This window comes from Drosophila gunungcola (genome assembly GCF_025200985.1).
Source record: "Drosophila gunungcola strain Sukarami chromosome X unlocalized genomic scaffold, Dgunungcola_SK_2 000034F, whole genome shotgun sequence".
Taxonomy (NCBI): Eukaryota; Metazoa; Arthropoda; class Insecta; order Diptera; family Drosophilidae; genus Drosophila; species Drosophila gunungcola.
The window spans coordinates 554468-575951 of NW_026453187.1; the positions used below are offsets into that span (position 1 = coordinate 554468).

General features: G+C 38.4%; 1 protein-coding gene across 1 annotated transcript; it reads right to left on the minus strand.

Moving 5' to 3' along the window:
- Positions 1-5132: 5132 nt before the first annotated feature.
- Positions 5133-6315, minus strand: LOC128260626 (uncharacterized). The gene is made up of 2 exons (XM_052993773.1): positions 5978-6315; positions 5133-5819 (listed from the first exon to the last, which is right to left on the minus strand). Exons 1-2 carry the CDS (start codon positions 6222-6224, stop codon positions 5410-5412), a joined length of 657 nt encoding a protein of 218 aa, XP_052849733.1. The 5' UTR covers positions 6225-6315; the 3' UTR covers positions 5133-5409.
- Between the last annotated feature and the right edge of the window lie 15169 nt (positions 6316-21484).

Here is a 21484-nt window from a genome sequence, read left to right on the forward strand (position 1 = left end):
CAAATTGGATCAATATTCATTTTGATATTCGAGAAAAACAAGAGACTTAAAATCGATTAAAATTAATGTTATGGATAAATGGAAAGTGAAATGAAATAGAATAAACTTTTAAGATTAATAAACCATTAATTAGAACAGCGATGTTTTGATGTTTAAACTTATAATTACCTATTTAACTTATTAAAACTATTGACATTTTATTTAAACTAATAATAATCTACATAAAACTCGATCTATTTTTTATTAAACTTTCTTTCTGTGTCAATCTCCTGCGAGATTTTGTGCATTTTTCTCTGGTTTTCTGGCCAAATGTCAGATGTCTGGAAGTGTTGGAAACCAAAGTGGATTCGGAGCGTTGAGTGAGCGTGACAAATGCAATTATACGGCGTCTGCCATCCCAAAAAATGCCAGAACCTCTGGGATTACGATCCACAAAAAAAGCATCTGCTTTCCCGCTGGGTGAGTGAGTGTGGGTGGGGATGATTGGGGTTGGGGTATGCTCAAGGACCACACCCTATAACCTTTGACCTCACCTTGCTGCCCATCCTCTGGATGTGCGTTAAAAGTCACGATTAAGCGCCGCATCAACCCACCGAATCCCAAAACTCCCCGATGATGAATTGTTGACTCTTCAGTTCTTTTTTTTTTGTTGTTTTGTTGTTTTGTGTTTCAAGTTTGTCTGGTCTTCCTCTCATTCGGGGGTGGATGTTGGCTTGGGCTTGGCTTTCGGGTCATAAACTGCATGAAATTAAGTAATTAACTGGCTGAACTACACTCCACAGGTCACCGCAGCCGGCACAAAAGGTCACATCAATATGCCATCAGTCGTGATGAATATGTGCAGATTTATCAAATCCCATGATGGTAAAAATAATGTTATTGTTTATTCATTAAAAGGTTGGGAAGTCAAAAGAAAAAAAAAGACCAAACTTATACCAAAATTTATGGCTTAATTTAAGTAACATTTTCAAAACCCATCTACCTAGTAATAGAAAGTATTCGGCACAAAAAACACCTTGTATGTATTTATCATTTAACTTTATATAAATTTTGTTTAAAATTCCAATGATTGTCGAGCTTATTGGTCAATTCTAGATAATTCATAAATAATTATGCTAAGTTTATGTATTTATAAATAACTCTTAATAACTTTTCTTGAAAATCCCAATAATTGTCAAGTTATTTGGTAAATTACAGATAATGCATAAATATTTGTGGTTAATACAGTCGACATTAAAAAGCTTTTCATATCTCTGTTAATTTAGTTCCCGCCCAAAAGTTGCTCCCAAATCGAGGCATATAATTAGTGCGCGAGGATCACACAGCTGTTAGGTACCGACTGATTGCCGCGAAATATACTATATGTTATATGTTAAATGTCTCACTTGAGCACAAAACGAGTTTGCCCCCGATAGAGAGCTTTGTTGGCCCCTTTGGTTCAGGGTTCGTGGTTCTTGGTTCATGGTACCTATTCCCATCTCCCGAATCCTCTAGTCGCATAGTCAGAGTTCTTGTCGGACATGACATAGGAAAACAATAGTCGGGCACAATGGACCACTCGGGCGTCCATGTATGTATAATAGATATGTGGAACAAAGGGGCCAGGAGTGACCAACGGTCGAGGAAAGTTCCCATCGGCGAACTAAGTAAATGGGAATATATACAAATACAAGTAAATATGGACGAAGAAGAGGGCAACGCAGCAACGCGAGAGATCGCGAGAAATGCAAATTAAGTGCTGACCATTGTCCAGTCTTAAGAACAAGGGGTTGCTGATTTTGCCTATGCTTTTGCTTGGTCCCGAATCCGGAGGTCGTCTTAAGGTGGGATATTGCCACTGCAGTTTTATCGCATCCCCGAATTCCAGTTTCCGTTGTGCTCCCATTGTAATGAGTTCGCGCTCGTTATTCACCCCGTTCCCCTAGATATCTCACCCTTCTCCTACATTCCTAGATTCCCATTCCCATTTCCATTCCCATTCCCGATCTCGATCCTGATCCTCTGACCCTTCGCATTCCCCCTTTGGCCTTGCCAGTTGCAGTTGGTCAGCAGTCATCGTCATCAGGCCTTAATTTACGGGCCCGAGGGCCTCGAAAGCGGCGACCTCATTTGAATATTAGTTGGGTTGGTCCTTGGTCAATGATCTTGATTTGGGCCTCGGACCTCTGTGAAATTGCCACCGCCAAGACACATTCTCACATCCTTATGCATTACACGCTTGACCAGCCGATCCTCCTTCCTCCATCCTCCTTCCTCCATCCTTACTCCATCCTCAATCCTACTTCCCCGCTGAACTCATATTTCATTTGGCTGACCAGTCTTGACCAGCCATCCCGTTTTCGGAGCGGTCAACATGCGTATTACAATTTGATCCGGAATCCCTTGATTAAGAATTTGTTCTATGACGCAGTCACTTTTTCTATTTCTGTTACTGCTTTCATTTACTTTTGCGACCCTTGCTATGGCCCGTTAAAATTATAATTTATGGATCCGAGGCCAAGGTCCTGCCGCATCCTTTCTGGGTTAATGAGAGTTTGATCTCGCGGCGATTTATCTCTGGTCTCGCAAAAGGGCAGGCGAAAGAACTTATTGATGGGATTAGCTGGCAACGGGGTTATCACACTCCCAAGATTTCCCAGGCCAGTTTTGACCTCGTTTGAACATTTTCCAATTAAAATTAGCCAACATTGAAATACGAAAATGTGGACTTTTAAGTCTGGAATCGATTGGTGAAGCAATGAACTTTAAGTTTAAGTGCACTTTTCAGTCACCTTTATGCAAGCCAGCGGAAAATTAAAAATATTTAATATGAAAAGGGGCTAAAAAATTGTATAAACGTTAAAGTGACATATTTCGATAATAAAATATAAAATTAATTTTATAAATCTCTGTATAAATTATGGAAATATAATAAATATACTATTTTTTATCTTTATTTTTCACAAACTGTCATAATTAATTTAATTTTGTTTTTGACCATTAATGGTTGTTTTTTTTGGAGGAAGCCCCGTTTTAACACGCTCCATTTTAGCCATCGTTTGATCGTTTTTCCCGTTTTTTATATATCTTGGGCATTTTAGGGACCTTAATTGCAAGTTGTTTCTGTTCTGTTCTGTTTCGGTTTCAGTCACAAGTCCAGCTGAGCTCGGCATATCCTGAGACGAGGACGAAGACGAAGGACCTACCGAACCCGATCGAAATGAGGTCAGTGACTGGCGTTGCAGGCGCGCAAGAAACGAGATCGGGATAGGAAAAAGGACAAGCTGGCAGGACCCTTGGGCATTGTGCCAAGGCGTAACGGTTTTCGCTGTTTTCTGTAGCCGCCTTTGTTTTGTTTTTCTTTTTACTTCTTTTTTTTTTTTTGTTATTTGAAAGTTCAGGACGTGTCTGTTGAATGGCAGGCCAAATTAAAGCAGGGCAAGTTTCGGTCAAGGATTAGCATTAGTTCGGTGAAGGATGACCAACGGTCAGTTGTGAACTTTTGGTATACAGAAAAAAAAAACTACAACTGAATAAGAGCTTTAAAATTGTTTACTTCTGAAGAAGTTTTGCTTGTGGTAAGAATCCCTATGAATAGATAATTAAAAACTATGCCTATAGTAGGGTTAATCTATTGTTAATTGATCCACAGCAAGTCGCATATTTCTAAGCAATTATTTTACATTTTAATTTTGTCTATACAATATGTATCTATATATATAATGAAGAATTTTGATTGGTCCACGCTTAATTGCGACCCTTGTACAGCTTCCATAATGGAGTGCAAAAACTGACATTTTCTAACCCAAAAATGGCCCTTGACTTCGGTCTAACCCCCACAACCCCTGAAGAGAAGAGAAAAACGGCCCAACCCTTAGCATCCCTGGAGTTGAAAGTTCAAAGAACATTCTCGGACATTTTTAATGAAATTGACATGGACCCTGGGTTTTGGGTCGAAAGTGAGATCACATCGGTAGCAGAAAATTCAATTAGTTTTTCGGCTGAAAAGTTCAAGATTTTTGTGTGCCGAATGGACATTGGTCAGCAGATCAGAGAGGATCAAAAGGGGCAAGGGTAAACTCATCTAGCGTAACGAAAAAGGATGTTCGTTAAAGGAAAAGGGGTTAAGTCGCCAAACTGGTTTCTTCTTTGCTCATCAACCGTTGTTGATTTATGGGCTCGCCACCCCATACATTCGTTAGTTAACCCTTTTCTTTGGCAAAGGTGACAGATCAGATCAGATCCCCGGGGCGCAAGTAGAGCAGCATCCCAAAACGGGATGATGATCTTACTTTCTGGCCACTCGTCTGCGTGTTAAAATCCCAAACCCTTCTTTTAAACAAAAGATATAGATGATTGGCGATCCGCGATCTGCGATCTGCGATCAGCTGCCTGACCAATTAGTCAAATGTCCTCGTTGGGAAAAGAGATTTCTCTTGGGAAAGTGTCTGTTGATCTGAAAACCAAGCACAAAATACTATACAATATTTCAACACACACACACTCACTCATCGCACAGTTCAGGTGAAACAAGTTTCGGATTTTCACAATTTCAGCATCATTTGGCGGCTCGTTCTCAGCACCTTTTGACCCCGAGACGAGTGTCGTTTTAACTGCGCCCAAAAGACAAAACAACAACAAAACCAAAAAACAAAAAAAACCAAAAAAAAAAAAAAAAAAAAAAAAAACAACAACTGAGACTAAGAAACACCAGCAGCGAACAACTCGTAATATGTTTTTATTGCCATAAAAGATATGGTGCTGCCACTTAGATGAAAGCTGACCGAACTGACCGCCAACTGGATAAGTGGTCAGCAGTTTCCGTTAGCCCTCCGTTCCCATCTTTCCCCGCTTATTTTAAGCTTCAACTAAGGTGACCCAGGTGTACCAACATAGCGCGTCTCGTTTGTCCCAACAAAAGGTAACAAACACCACTCATTTAATTGCTCATATCTGTCACAACGCCAAGTTCGAGATCTCCTCTTCATGTCATGCTTATTTGCTTGGGAATCTACAAGAAATGCCATATAGTTTATAAAATAAAACTAAAAAAAACCTACATGCTAACAGCTTACACACTAATAAAAACTTTCATATTGAATACAAATAATTTTATTTAAACATTTTTTTCACCATCTATTAACATTGAAATAAAGATAACCATAAATTGAAGCAATATTAATTTCGGAGTATTCAAAGATAAATTTTGTCTAGAAATATGCGATTGTTTAACTGAAGGCATGTGAGGTGGTAATGTGTTCTGTTGCAGTTACATAGACATTTTAGTTACAAAAGTTATAGTTAAGAAGCTAAGTTTTAAATAGTATCTACTTTAAAAGTTATTTACACTTAATTTTGTTAACAATTTTCTATTACATAAGGTAAGGAAAGGAATTGAAAAATGCGTTAAAAATTATTCAAAAAGTTATTTTACACAAATTCTCTGTTGGGTCGCACGATGTTCTTTTCTCGATTGTAGATACCCAGAAAGGTTTTGCACTTGGAGCAGTATAGATATTCCTGATTATCCGAGGACATCAGACAAGGCAGTAGGCAGAATATCCAGCAGTTGGCATACCATCCAGACTCCAATTCCGAGGCGGCTTTAATAAGTGGACGACGCTTGCAACCGCAGGCCGGGCAAAATAGTTTGCCATCCAAGGCACTCCATCGATAAACGGAGTCCTTAAGGAACTGATTTCGAGTCGACATAGCTTTATCCTTGGCGCATAAACATAAATGGTCCTTCGTGGCGGATGCATTGCATGCAGCAGTTGGTGTTTTCTTGCACTTATCCAGATCTCTTCTCCAGTGTACAGTAAGTCTGGGCATATCATTCACTATTTTGAATTAACCAAAATTAAAATGGGGCAATTTCTATGTACATTTTTTTAGATCAATGTGAAAGCTAGTTTTGCATTCTCTATATTAATTTGTATAAACGTTTTTCAGTATGTTAAGTGGCTTTTCCCTAATTTATATCTTATTTATGACTTACAACGATCGGCTTTCTCGGCCTTTTGGGACTCCTTCATTATGCTGTTTTGTGCAAGGCAATCTTCAGTGATTCCATGTTTTGATGCCAGTTTATGTTCCGGTTTCCGGTTCAAGTTTATTTCCGGGTGTTTCTGCTCGTTGTGACGGGCGAGTCTACTAGTCTCGTATCGGGAGGATTTGATCTTCTTATTGCAGCGCAAACAGCGCAGACGCTTCTCATTGCCCTGCGGTAAACTTGGCTGGGCCATCTTGATTCTTCTTCTGATATTTTCAATAAAAGCAATAAGTCTACTTTTATTCTATGTAACACAAGTGTTTGTCGACGAAGAGAAATCGAACTGGCAGGTGGGTAAGTTCGACATTAAACTATTATTCCATAGCCTACTCATGAAAATATAGATATCTGATAATATATGGGTACAAGGATCATGTTTTTAACATAAGTGTTCTCTATTTTAAGTGGATTTTAAATTGGATTTACCACTTATGCAGTTTTTCCAAACTTTGTTCACAGTTTTGTATCGATTGTACTTTTATTGTTATCATAAAAACTGTTACCTATTTTAACTTAAAACCATTCTAAACCATTTAACAAGGTTTTTTAATAGTCAAGACAAACAATATTTTTCAAACAATATTTTGGAAAATTAGATAAAAATATGTATAGTATAGTTTTTTTTAAGGGTTCAAATTTTTGGCTTATAATAATAAAATAAATAAGAAAAAGTGGCAGAACTTTTGCAGTTAGAACGAAAGGAGGGAAAAACCACTTGGCAAGTGGCAGTTGGCAAATCCATCCAGTGGTGCACCATGCAATCTTCCTCTTCAATTTCCATTTGCTGCATTCATAAAACAAACATAAAAAAAAGAAGCGAAGCAGCCTAGGCGAAATCATAATAAATATCTCGCGTAAATGCAACAAATTTGTGGCGCATGCGCAACCAGCAACCGGCTGCTGTTGCCGTGTAATTAACAAAAACAACAGAAAAAACCCCGCACCACCCACTGCACCACCTGCACCACCGCCCACTTTGCCACCTTCGATGAGCTAACCTTTTTTTTTAGTCTCTCTTTTTTTGTTTTGTTTTTAACTGACGGCACGCGCGATGCAATTTTTGGTATCTGCAAGATACATTCGCCGCTTTTATGATTAACGCTCGCCTCGCTTTATATAATCGGATCGGCGGCCTGCACAGCCCAATGAAAAGTTGTGTGTTCAAAAAGAAGCATTTCATAATTGAAAATGTTGCAACTATTTGGTAGCTCCACCATCCATCCATCCATCCATCCATCCATCTATCCATCTGTTTGGTCGGCTGACTCTTGGCTGCGTTGCATGTTTGATTTTCTGCTAATGCAATGCGGCATCTTGTTGCTGTTGTAATTAACAGCCCCGTGTGTGCATTTTTGTATCTGCGGGAATAAAAGGCATCCAAAACTGCACTTCAGGAGGAAGTGGCCGCATATCAATTGCCTGGTAATGCGATCAAATCACTGCCGGGTTTTGTTCCGAACACCCCGCAAATACTATGCTTTTAAGAGGCACCCATAAAAACACAGTCGATAAAGCTGCGATTTAAAGATGGGGCCTTTACCACATTAATGGATAAATAAGCAGATGCAGTTTTAAAGTTTTTGTTAGTTCTGCAAGATAAGAGAAACTCTGAGACAACTGTCAGTTCCTTGTTTTTTTTTAAACTGGTAAAAACGCTTTGAAATTGAGCCTAACATATAAATTCAGGAACAAATTACCTTAAAAATAAGTAATGTTATTTTTGAGTTAACTTTGAAGGTAATTTTACTTTAATTTATTTGAAAGGCCACATTTTAAGGCCATGTTTTAGGAACTTTGCCTAAAATTACATAATTTCCTTTGCTGAGTGTGTACTAGTATTTGTACGATGTTTCTAAAATACATAAATATAAATAAAAAAGTTAAAGCAAGTTAAAGTTAAAATTGAAATGCAATTAAGTAACCAAAAAATAAAAATGCTCGTAAGCCCTAAATTCCCAAGAAACCATCATTAGTCATATTTAAATATGGAAATCGCTTTGCGATCAGTTGACAAGGCCAAAAGCTGCACACTCAGGTCTCAAGTTCTTTGGGGCAAAAGGAGAAGCTCTACTCGCGCGGCCCCTTTCGTGATGGATAGTTCCCAAAGGTATTCGCTTACCATGTCCGTGATCCGCTATCGCATGTCTAGTATCACTTTCGATGGCCTTATCATCGCTATCATTTCTGGAAGATGTACTCAAGGGGGGGGAATGGGGGAAACTTAGCGCACGCGCATCCAACACCCGAGGAACTCGCACGGATGGATGACTGACTGGCTAAATGGACAGATGGTCGAATGGTTGGATGGATGGATCGTCCATGGAGGAACTCATGTTTCGCCACACGAACGCAGACTGGCTCCAGACGGTCGCGTCATCCGAGGCCACTTTTTACGTAAGGAGGCTGCACCACCCAACCACCAAATGTCCGAGGGTATTGTGATTCTTTTGATTGCTTGCTTGGACAAAATATATACATTTTGGGCATTCCTATAAACATTTCTTAACAAACTAACTAACTAAACTCTGCGAGTTTAAGACTAAAGAAAAACTTAAGCAGTTCTTCGAAATAAGAATGTAGATACAACTAAATATTTATATAGAGATGAACATTGAAATTTTAATAATTATTGGCTATAATTGTAGAACATCAATTGTGGTTAACTAAAAATATTTATTTATTTAATATTATGAAATGTTTTGAATGTAAAACTTCGAGCGTTTTTCGAATAAAGTAATGAAACACAATAAAATCAACTCGGTAAGTAACTAAAATTCGGTAATATTATATTAAAGTTCTAGGGCACCCAAATTTCGATCCTTAAAATAATATATATATTTGGTTTCGCTTACTTTAGAATTTGTATGCTGAGCTAAGCGCGGTGTCATATGATTTTAAAGCGGAAGAAAGAGAATCAAAATCTAAAGAAAGCGGGGAAATGTTGAAGAATTGTAGGAGGAAACACTTATTTCATTTTGTCACGCGGCGGGATTTACCGTAATCATCGCAATGATCTTTGGCTCTCTGAAGATCGATAAACGATTGGCAATTGGGTGTCGTCCGTCGATTTCCTGCTTCACACATTAACAGTCGCCCGGTGTCCGTAACCCCATCATCGATTGGTATAGGTATAACACAAAAAAAACAGAAAAAACTCAACTCCCCAAAGAGTTCTCCTCTTTTATTTGCGACTGTGTGCCATGCGTGTGAGTATCTGTGTGATGGTTTTTGTTCAGATGTGTGCGAGAATCGGTGGGTTTTTTCGACGGTCACGTCCCCTACATAAATATCCATAAAAAGTAATGCTCACATCCGTCCGGATGAAATGCGTTCGTGTTTGGCGCGAGAGCAAGAGCACCGAGAAGAGTGTAAGGGAGAGAGAGAGAGAGAGGGAGGAAGATATCGGGAGTAGAGAGAGATATATAGAGTAGGGGAGATCATTGGGAAGGGGGTTGCAGAATATTACTACACATGGAAAAAATATTACCTAACCTTTGTCATTAATTCAAGTAAGAGTAAGTACTACATATTTCTAAAAAGTATTTAACATTTTATAAGTATATTAATTTTAAAACGACTACAAAATAAATCACCACTGTTATTTAGTTTTTCGCGATTTACAATAAAACAATTTAATTTTACAATTTAACAATAAGAAAAACAACAAAAGGTATTATTATAAACCTAATATCTGCAAACTTTTCTCTCTCTGTCCGCATAGTTTGAAAATCTTGCAATACTTTCGTTCATTCTCAAGCCTTCAAGCCTGCTCTATCGTAAATCATAAGCGATAAGATAACACCCATAAAAATAAGTCAAAACCTTCACACGATCAGAGCGAAATCAAACAAAGATATAGACACTGGCATACCTGAGATGGCCGCATCCCATCCATCCCGTAGCCCCGACTTATATTCGATGGAGTTATCGGGCAAAACAGGCAGGTGTCCAACATATCGGGGCAAATAAACGGGTATATATGTTATTTTACATATATATATATACATATATCCATCCCATCCCGAGGGTCCAGGGAAAATACACACAGAGTGTTTTGATTTGTTGCCTCATTGGTTTTGGTTTTTCGGTTTTGTTTGGGTTTATTGCGGTTCAGTTGATTCAATATTTACCCTGCTTATCGAGCACCCACAATCCGGAACCCAGAATCGGGATTCGGTTCCAGATTCACAGCGTGTCGACTGGGAGAAATAGGTCAGGGGGGAGTTCATTGGGTGTTAAATTTTGGGATCTTAAACCACACACTACCTTTCTTTATGGAAAACAAATAATACGTAAAAGGGATATATATTTAGAACTTACAGAATATTGCATATGTGTATTTGATTTTTAAAGATCCCATTTATAATAACTATATTTTGACAACTAAACTAATTCTTAGGTAAACTGGTTCATCAGCCATTAATATGTAAAAACACTTTATCTGATATCCCCAAAGTAATGTGGTATTTTGGAATTATGAGTTGCCATTGGCAAAATCCGTAGATACATTTGGTGAAGTCTCGTGTCGGGGTCACCACTCAGGTGGCGTCAGTAACCTCCACTCGAGTCTCACTTCTAGCCCAGACCTTCCTCGTAGAACGTTCGATCGGAGGCTTCTGCTTAATTAGCCGACTGTTTTGTATCGAGTGAGTACCGTGTGGCAAGGTCGGCGGATTCTTCGCCGCGTACCGCCTTGAACGCAATTTACCGGTTGCCATTCGAATATTCACACTCCAAGTCCACATCCGCCCAATACCATCTGCCACCCAATACCCAGCAATATTTCAAGGCCGCTTATGTCGTGCTGAGCGGACCCACATCCTCCCGGCCAATTGTTATTAGTTCTTAACTTGTGCAAATAATTCAATTAGCCAATTATCATGGCTTGTTCGAAACTTAAAAGTCGATGAAGGTAATACTCTTTGAGATATTTAACTTGTAATGTGATTATTATTATATTAGGTTTATCTTAAAAATAAGTAATCATTAAAGTATATTATTTAGTTTAATTTTTCTGTGCATAAGTATTATTATATTATTATATTTAATACACGACTATTAACAAATACTATATATGATTTAATACCCTGTTTTTATTATTGTACTCAAAAATCTACTGAATTGTCTGTGCATTTGTGTCATTATACAAATTACACGACTGATTAAAAACTCTATTTTTATTATTGTACCCAAAAATCTGTAGATTGATAGACAACCCAATCCTCATAGCGAATATATCCGATTGCAAGTCCCGCCAAGGTGCTGAAATCAATGTTGCAGTTATTAGAGTGCAAAAGTAAAACGAAGTCATTGCTAAAGCGTCAAAAGACAAATCAATTAAGCGCGCCACCCCCGAGTAATCCAAGTGGCCGAGTATCTACATATCCAGTTAAGCACATACACACGTCTACTATAGATATATTCCGACACATGTGTGGTGGGGCCAACAAACCCATTTAACCCACAAGTGGCCAATGTCTTGTGCTGCGTCCGTTTAATTATGGAAAATGATCATGACAGAGAGCATTTCCTGTCCCTGTCTGCGTTATGTGGCCAAAGTGTCTTTCTCTTTTCCATTTTCAAAGACCCCAGCCCCCAGCCCCCAGTTCCCAGACCGTCGTACCTGACCACCTCTTAAAGACCCAAGCCCCAAACCTCAAACCTCAAACCTCGAACCTCAAACCCCCCTACGTTCTTTCACTTTGATAATTTCTCCGCACTTTGGCGGCGACATCGGACATGGTATACATCGTACATCGTACATCGTATATCGTATATCGCACATTGCACATCGCGGGGACCAATCCAATCCAATCCAATACAATCCGCAGCGCTTTGTCTGGCTTTTATGAGCATGTATAGTAGTTGGGCCTCCCGGCTGCATCGATATCTGCTCCCAGAATTTTAAGTACTTGCCGATCTTGGCCGGCTGCCCAAAGAGATCCCAGTTTTTCTTGATTTCCATGGGGTTTCTTGAACCTAACTGTTGCTCCGCTCTCACAGATCGATCAGTTGATCGGTTGATCGTGGGCAATAAGGATTTCCATAGACATCAGACCACAGATCCTCGGCAAACGTGATTGCACTGCTGATCATCGTGTCAATTGCCCCCAAAATAATGATCAGTACTTGAGAGAGGCTTTTTCTTTTGTCCAAGTTTTATAGAGATTTATAGAAGAGACTAATAAAACAATTTAGAATTGTTAAGGTAGGTAGGTACTATTTCTAAGTTAAACAAAAATATATGATTTTTCAAAATAAGATTAAATTCCATACTGTACTTATGAACTATTTGATACTTTTTAGAGAAATATATTAATTTTAAGCTATATTTTATCGATTCATAGATCAAAATGTAATAAAAATAAATAATAGCGCTTATAGCTAAAGGCCATTAAATCTTTGAAAGGCAAAGGAATCTTTGAGATGATTTTATGGGCCTGCAGTTTTCAATGGACTGCAGTGCATTCCTAGAGTTTATTATCCTGTGACTTCGATTACGATCAATGCCATGGGCTTTACGACCAGCAACTTGGATCGTTAACTGGTTAACTGGGGAGTCCATTAAACCTAAGGGTAGCCAAGAGCTGGCGAACGTGTCAGACATAAAACCCGAGCTCAGAAGACTCAGAAGACCGAGCATCATTCATCCGGAGACAGAGAGACTGGAAATGCGAATGAGGCATTTCCTCCGCTGGAGTTGGACTCTTGTCGATGGATCCGTTGCTGGAATACTAATACTCCACACAGAGAAAAGCAGATCTGGCATCAAATTGATATGACAAGATCAAATGTAATCTTATCCTAAGATTATTAATCTTAATAATGCCACAGGTATATATTATATTAATAAAATAATTTTAATCAATATCCCATATACAATTATATATTCTTTTTTTCCCAAACATATCTAGGTATTTCTTGGACACTTTTGACAGATCTTTAAACTAAAGAAATATAGTAATCAAATAAAAAAAAAAACATCAAATTCATTTTGAAAAATGCCAGCCTTTTTTCCTGTGCACTTAGAAGGCAAATTTCCAGCAGAAGAGCTGCCATTAAATTGGTACTTGATGGGGATGCGATGTGGTCGTTCATGCTGATGTTTCTGTGCTCCATGGCAATGGATTTGGATGGAATGTATCTCCATCTGCAGCTCCAGCTCTTCCAACTCTTCAAACTCTTCCAACTCTTCCAGCTCTCCGTCAGTTTGCCATTTTTGAGGTCGTCGTGTCTCTCGCACATTTTTAATGCCCGATGTTGGGCTGTGCGTTGCATACTAATCGGGGGGACTGTGGATGATCTGGGCATCCGATGATCATGATGTAAGTGAGACGGGGCAGCCAGCCAGTCAGATGATGTGGCTGCTATATCCAGTATCTGTATCTGAGTATCTGTGTATCTGGCTATCTGAGTATCTGCGTCCGCCCACGCAGTAGCTGCGTTGCTCCGTGGGAATCGTTTAAAAGGCAACTACCACACGGCTACCAAAACAAATTTCGGTCGAAAAGGTATTTTATGGGGAAAACGTGAGGATGCCTCGAGGGGATGTGGCTGGGCTTATTTATATGCCAGCCGGATCATCATCAATGGCCCTCGGACACGGACTTGGCCAACTCCAAAGCCCGTAGTCGAACTCAGCACTCAGAAAAATTCCCATTTTAATCAATTATGGTTTTAAAGAAATTCGCAAATTAAATATATATATTTATACTTTATGCCGCCATTTGTTGAGTTTGATAAATAATTAACTAATTTTATTAGAAGTAGAATTTTTCAAGCTTAGAAGTCAAAGTAATATCGAAATATGGCCATCGTGGAACATTTTTAATCACAATCGATGGCATTATTTCAGTGGACAAATCTAATTTAGTTAGTTAGTACTCAAGACTTTGTTTTAATATTTAAAAATCGTACTTAAAAACTTCATCGACGATCAAGTATTTGTATTCTTGGTGAATAAATTAGATTTAGTTAAACATTAAACTATTGTTTGCTGTTTTGAATAAACAATAAAGGTCCACATTTTTCGAGTGTATGCATTCACATTTGTCCGCTGGTGACATAATCCGCTGGCAGCAGCCAGCACTTGAACCTCCAGCAGCAACAACAACATCCTGAAAGAGGTCAAGTGATTGGCCATCTCATTGTGTTTTCTCATCAGGTGCGAGGGCCTAAAGTCCAAAACCCCAGTCCAAATCCGAGTGGCCAAAGTGGTTGGGCCAAAGAAATATGATACGCATTGTGTATGCATGATCGTCCGTCGCATCCACAAATCCACATCACTCTTCGATGATCCATCCTATGGATCCCCATGTCCATAGGACAGCCACAGACACAGACACAGACACAGCCACAACATCACATTTTTGCATCCACCTGAATGGGAACGTGATCGGTTACAGTCTGCATCCCGTTTCCATTGGCATCCTGAGGAAGTCAGGTGCCTAATTGTTTCCGTCATCTCCAACCCCTGTCTTTATTGATTTCTCCTCTGTTCAGCGGCATTGTGTGGTTAATTTTTGTCACCTGATCTGCACCTGATAAGCAGTGAGATTTTGTCTTTGTCTCCTTTTTTTTTTTTTTCTGTAAACCTCTTGACATGAGAATCAGCGTCCATAGGGTTTCCCTTCTCGCTTTTTTTTAACGCCTTGCAGTGTGGGATCCATTGTGATCGAAGGATTCTGAGGAAACTCTGCAATAGTTTTAGTTTTTTGTAGGTCAGTCAGTAAGAGAGTATCAAATATTGGATTGATGGATTATTTGGAATTTATTTGGATTTATTGGGGAATTGGTTTAATATATAAGTTGGATTTGTCTTAGAATGGCTTCATATCGAATGTGTTAGGGTAGGTTTTCCAGTACCACGATAATTAGTTTAGAGTGATCTTTTTGTAAATTTAGTAACTGACTTAGAAAATCAGGCATTAAATCTTAAGATATTTGGTAATGCTGAATGCAAAATTTAAAGATCTAAAAGTATTCCGCTAGAGGCCTCTGATTTAGAATTAAAAATCCCCGAAATCACTGATGATACAGATGATCTTTAATTGGGAAATGCTGAAAGCCTTGGCTAATATAATAAAAGACCTTTCGGTCTTTTCTAGTTAAAATTCAGGCAAGTGCGCATAACAAGTGGAATGCACGGGCAATGGGAGCGATGATGATATGTATCTTTGGGCAATTGGAGCACAACCGCCCACTGATAATGAAGGGTGGGGGGTACCAGGTACCAGTACCATTCGAAGTTTGCCTACAAGACGCACTGCCAGCCGAAGCGCCCTGCATGCTAATTGAATAAAGCGTACTGAGGCAAACGCATTTCCACCTAATGAACTCCCTCGAATCGGGTTTCCAACTAATTTGCATTAAATTAACTTAATAATCTCTGTGCCAATTGCGTGGAGGTTGAGCAGCGGCTGCAGTCGGGAGGCAGCGTGGGAAATGGCTAGATTAAGTTTATTTTCAGTTATTTTATCAGAGAAACGTTTTGCGGCTGCGGTTTTATTACATGACATATTTGTTTTCGGTCTTTCCTTTTTTTTTTTTTTTTTTTTTTTTTTTGGACTGCTCTTTTGTTTATCAACAAAGTTGGTGGGCTTTCAAAAGGGGGAATCGGTATCGGGGCTCTACGCTCCGCTTCTTGTCACATAATGTGGCGCAGCAATTAAACGAAACGGCCTTACCGTCAAGACAAGAAAATTAAGCCAGTCCGCGCACTTTGCATACCAATTGCTCCGATTCCCCATTTGCACGAGAAGATCGAGCCCGGGATTTAGGGCTAAAAAACGAGAGTGTACAATAAAAATAATGATACAATTGCATGATTGTTTCTCTTAAAAAACACGTGATCACACAAAAATTTCAGAAATTTTGAACATCCATTTATGAATTTCTTGAACAGGTAATAAAATAAAATATATATATATATATACTTTTTTAATTAAATTAAGAATGTTTGGTGACCACAAAAACAAATCAAGTTCCTTTAGCTGAGAGCAGTTCCATTAGTAAATATATAAAAAGAGTAGAATATGATGTGTTAAAGTAAGATATAAATGGTACCATTTTTTCGACATTAAGAGTGACTAGCTCAAACGAAAAAGGGACCACCGGACTCGAGAATCTCAGGGCCCGAAGCAAGTTCCTCGGACTTGACCCCGTCACTGGGATAGGTCATAATTTTTAATGATGCGCGGATTTGTCTCTTGATCATCTCCGTCATAAAACGTGTGGCAAGGGGTTAGGTCAGTAGCAGCGGCTTGCTTGGCCACCCAAAAACAAATCCAAAACGAAGGGAACACAACCAGCTGTCGGCCTTTTTAGTGGAGTGTTATAAGCGGAGACTGTTATCGCATCCCGCCTCGATTTCTTGGGCAAATATTAAACATCTTGTGCGGAGCTTTAACGCCGTTTTACCCGGTACCTCTATATCTTGTCCCAGGTATTTGTCTTTGTCGGCTGATGTTTTGATGTTTATATCTCTGTCCCGATGCTCCACATCCATCACCGTGATGATCTTTACGATCGCGATTCCGGGGGGAAAAGGGGAAACGGGTGGCCGGAACTTGTCGCATGCCAAGACGATTGCGTGTCACAACTTCCTCCAAGTCAGAATCACTATAACTGAATCTAGAGTTATCTATCAATAGGGTTCAAAAAGATATAGAAACTTTTAGGACTAATGTACTTGTAAATTGTATGTAAATTGTAACATTTAATAGATTGTAGATTTAGATTTTTCCTTAAAGATCAAAGCGTTCTAACTAAGCATACTAAGTCACGTTTCTTTAAACTATGTATGTATAATCTTGGAAATATACGAATTATATGTTATTAAATCTTTGCATTTGAACTAAAAATCACAGCCTATTTAAATAAGTTTAAAAATAATATTTAATCAAATAACTTGGTTGTAATCAAATTTAACTGTTTTTAAAGAAAATGCTTCAAAATAAATTGTAAGCATATAAATATTAAAGTTTATAGGATGTCATAAAGCATCTCACATTGTAAATGGACAGAAACTCGAAGAGGGTTTGCAGGTAATCAGTATATAGATTATGTGCACATATACATATAGTATGCACATATAGCTCTTTTATCCCCCACCCCAGACGAGCGACAAAGTAAACAACGGCTCGAGCTTGACGCCCGATCGCAATTCATGGACTACACACTCAACCGGAGTCAAGTGGGTCAAAATCAGCATAAAAATCCGCACTGATGTCGCTGATTTGATCGCACTCGCACCGAATGGTAGTATATGGCATATGGTATCGTACAGAGTGTAGAGTATATCGTATCGGATCGGATCGGATCCGATTGGATCGCGCGATGGGATCAAGTAAGTTGCCTGGAACTTATTGCAATTGTAATGCGTTGAATATTGATGAGAGAGCCAGCCTGCTCTTGGGGTTGAGATTCGATCGGATTCGGATTCGGTTCCAACACGTGGAGGAAACCAAACAGAACGAACCACAAAAGACCCATTTAAATTGTTAAACACCCGCGGAATCCATTGAACTAAGTAGACGTATAAATTTCCCAGCGAACGATCTCTCTTATAGATTAATGAGCTCGAATTGTCTCGATTATTCGTCACAAAATTTAAGCATGCTGATTACTTGGGGGTTCTTAAAGAGTTTGAACTTTGAAATAGGCTTCTGTTAAACGTTTGTTTTTTTCAAGCAATGAGTCAATTGTTCATTTTTAGGGACAAGTTTTGTATGCCTAAAAAAAAGGGACATTAAAGTTGTTAAAGTTTAAGGACTCGTATGAAAAAAGTCTTATAAATCGACTTTAAATTATTTAAATTATGTATATCACTTTAAAATACCAACAAATGTGCTTGATATATGCAAATAATAAAGGAACATAGACAAGTTAAAGAAGGAGAAGATTGTGGTAGGAAACATTGGCCCCTTCTCTGAAAATCTGTGAGCTACTTCCGCTCCTAATGGAAATATCAGTCAGGGGATATCGGAAACGGGATGACGATGACTCTTCCCGAACTATCCATGCATAATTGTGACCTTCTGGCGGAGATAACCGCAGGAATTAGGAGCAAATAAATGTCACAACAGAGGCAAAAACAAGGGATAAACTACCTGAAAGGGACCACTCATTAGGCAATCGAATTGCAGTTCCATTTCAATTTTCACTTCCACTTCGATTTCGGTTGACCATATCCGTTTTGTCCGCCCTGCCATTTGTGATAATTGAAATTTTCGTATCTGAAAAACAAAAAAAAAAAAACAAAACAAAACAAGCGACATACACGAAACACGACGACTGGACTGGACCCTTAAAAGGCGATCTATATAGCCTGTCTTTGTGCGAGGCGAAGAAATGCCAAGGCAGACCAAAACCAAAAATTAGGTATTCAATGGGCAATTAAAACGCGCCGGAGAAGATCTCCTCGATCTCGCCCCGTCCCTTTCTAGCCGGGCACGAAGATTTCAAGAAGAAATCAAGCCAGCACAACTGACTGAATGCCGACGTAGAGGCATGGCAAAGCATTTTAATATAGAAATTTTCTTGCGGCCATTATTTTAGGCCAACGGCCTACAACGGCCCGAAGTCGAGGCCCAAGTCAGCAGCATACAGAGAACAAAAATATATTATATCTAGTTCGAAGCTTACTATACTAATTGTTATAAGTTGTATAGCAATATACCAAGTAAAGAGGTTTGGAGTTTCAATTTAAATACACTATTGACTGCTGTACAAATTTTAAACTGAATGAAGACATACAATTGTCGAAAAAGTTAAATTTTATCGTTTAATAGTTTTAATGTAAGAACACCTGAAATTATGCAAAGAGCACAGAGAAAACAAAAATATAGAAATGTTTCGTGCCTAGCGCATTAAATAATAAGTTATACTTGTAGTGCTGAAAGTTAAAAAAATTAAATTTAAATTTAAAATGAAAAAAAATTTTACATTAAAATAAAATAACTAATTCAGGGCTGCTTTTGTCACTATAGTTTCTAAACAAAACCTCAATTATTTTCTTAGCCAGGTTTTATTAGGTTTTAGGATAAAAAGCCCTTTGTTACATTTGAATTATAATATTTAAGCAATTTTTCTGAGTGCCTCAGCAGAAGACTCAGAAGCAAAAGACAGAAGACACGGCCAACATCCAAAGTCAATTGAACAGCCATCGCCGGCGAACCAAAGGGCCTATAAGGTGGTACCCCCATCCGCAACACCCAATATTCAATACCCAATCCCAAATCCCCTATAACCAATAACCAATCCCCATTCCAATTCCCTTCCCCGATTTTGGTGGCTGGTCAAAAAGAAAGTCGCCTGCCCATTTGGCGTTGACTTTTGCTTTGTCTTTTAACTTTGGCTTCCATTGAAGATTGGCGCAGCAGCAGCAGCAGCCACTGTCGATGTCGATGTCGATGCAGTTGGCCATCGACAAAGACAAAAGGAAAACACTCCATGAATCTTTAATGAAGAATCACCAGTTACCAGTTACCAGCTACCAGATACCAGCTACCAAGTTACCAAGCTACCATGCTACCAAGTTGGGGCCCATAAACGAGCCAACCGCCAATCGTCGCCATCATCGTCGTCGTACATTTTCTTTTATTGAGCCGTGAAGATTCGAATTGTAATTGTTGTTGGACTGTAGTTTTTATACCCCTTATTGGAAGGGTCTCTCAGCACTTAAGTTAATTTTTTAATCATTTTTGTCACAATATTAAGTATTGATCTTTGTAAGTAACATTAAGTTATTTAAGTTTATAAATTGCCTTTGATTTGGAATCTCTACAAAATCATTCTTTGGTGATTTTTACAGAATTCTGCAAACTGGTTTCTTAGTGTTAACATTATAGTTTCAAAGTAATCATAATTTCTGAGTTTAAACTTGCCAAATATATTGCTGTTTTTCAGATTAAGTCAATATTAGTAAACAATTTGTAAGTATAATTTTGATCAAAGCTTGAGAACTTAAAATAGGCATACTTTCTTAAGAATTTCTTAAATCTTAGAATACATTTTAAGCTCAATTGGTTTAAAGGTTGTAAAAGATTTGGGAGTTACATCGAAAAATGATAAAACAAAAAACTTGTTTTCCAATACTTTTTATACAATCGTGCTATAGTACTATCTTTTTCTTTTGTAAAGTTGTCTCATAAACAGGGTATTTACTTCTTCGATTCACAAATAGAGGCACTCATCGTTTCTGGTTTTGTGTTTGGATGTGATTTCGTATTTGGCGCGGCATTTGAAGACGACGTCAGAAAGTCGGAGAAGAGGAGGCAGCAGCCACGGCTGCTATATAGCCACTATAGCCAACAGCCATCGGACATCAGACATCGGACACCTTGGACATCGGACTTGGATGGCGTGCCCAAAGCCCAAAGCTCAATGCCCAATGCCCACTGCCCAATGGTTGGAGCTCAAGAGCCCGATGCCCCATCGTGCACCCATCGCAATGTTAATGTATTTGGAAATCGTGCCCAGCTATATGCTCCCCCTCTCGCCATCTCGCACACTCTCTCTCTGGACGTCTCTTTCGCACTATGTCTCTGGGGGATTTGAGAAAACCAGAATGGAAAGCTTTCTCCAGGCGAATCGAATTTAAAATGCTCTTTGGTTATAGGAAAAATGTTACTACATATTAGAAACAATTCTGACAATCACAATAATGCAAAATATAACTATTATTAAGAATTACCATTTTCAAGCAAAAGCAATACTTAAAGGTTTACGAAATGATGAGGAAATAAAGTGATTTGCACTTCTAAAACTAATACGTTTCAATCTGATAAAGAAAATTTCAAACATTAATAAAAATAATTCACAATCTAACAAATGACATAAACAAAGTCTTCCATAAAAACACAAAATCAAATTGAATAACTGTATTCAAATAGCTTTCATCAATAGGTTCAATACTCAAAAAGATTTGCGTATAGAGTATGAGAAATGAAAGAAATTTATGGACAAACTATGCATTATTAAAAAATGATGTGTACATGCGGTGCGTGGCTCGTTTGAGATTTGTTTAATAATCAAAATTCATTAAGCGAGTGCCGGGTGTATCGGTGAAATTAAGCACCCATAGATACATTATTTATCGCAGAGATGGTCAACGAACTGAACTGAGCCAAACGTGGACCGAGAAAGTTTCGAGCCACGATTCTGACCCAAAAAGAGATGGCTAGGAAAATTATGGAATTCTCTGATAGTAATAGAAAAGTAAAATATTAATAGATTAATGCATTTCTTTGTTCAGTTCAAAATTATGGAAAATCTAAGATTATTTAGAGAAATAGGTAATTTTAAAATGGTCCAAGGAAAATAAATGCCATTTCAAAGATTAAGAGATTTTATAAGGATACTAAAATAAGGAGTTTCTATCTACAATATCTATCTTTAAACACTTAAACTCTGCATCCTTTTGGCATCTACCAAAAGCCAAATGAAATGTGA

Coding starts and splice junctions, on each gene's coding strand:
- LOC128260626 (XM_052993773.1), bottom strand. CDS start 6,224: ATGGCCCAGCCAAGTTTACCGCAGGGCAATGAGAAGCGTCTGCGCTGT. Junction 5,820..5,977: donor GGCCGAGAAAGCCGATCGTT/GTAAGTCATAAA, acceptor AATTCAAAATAG/TGAATGATATGCCCAGACTT.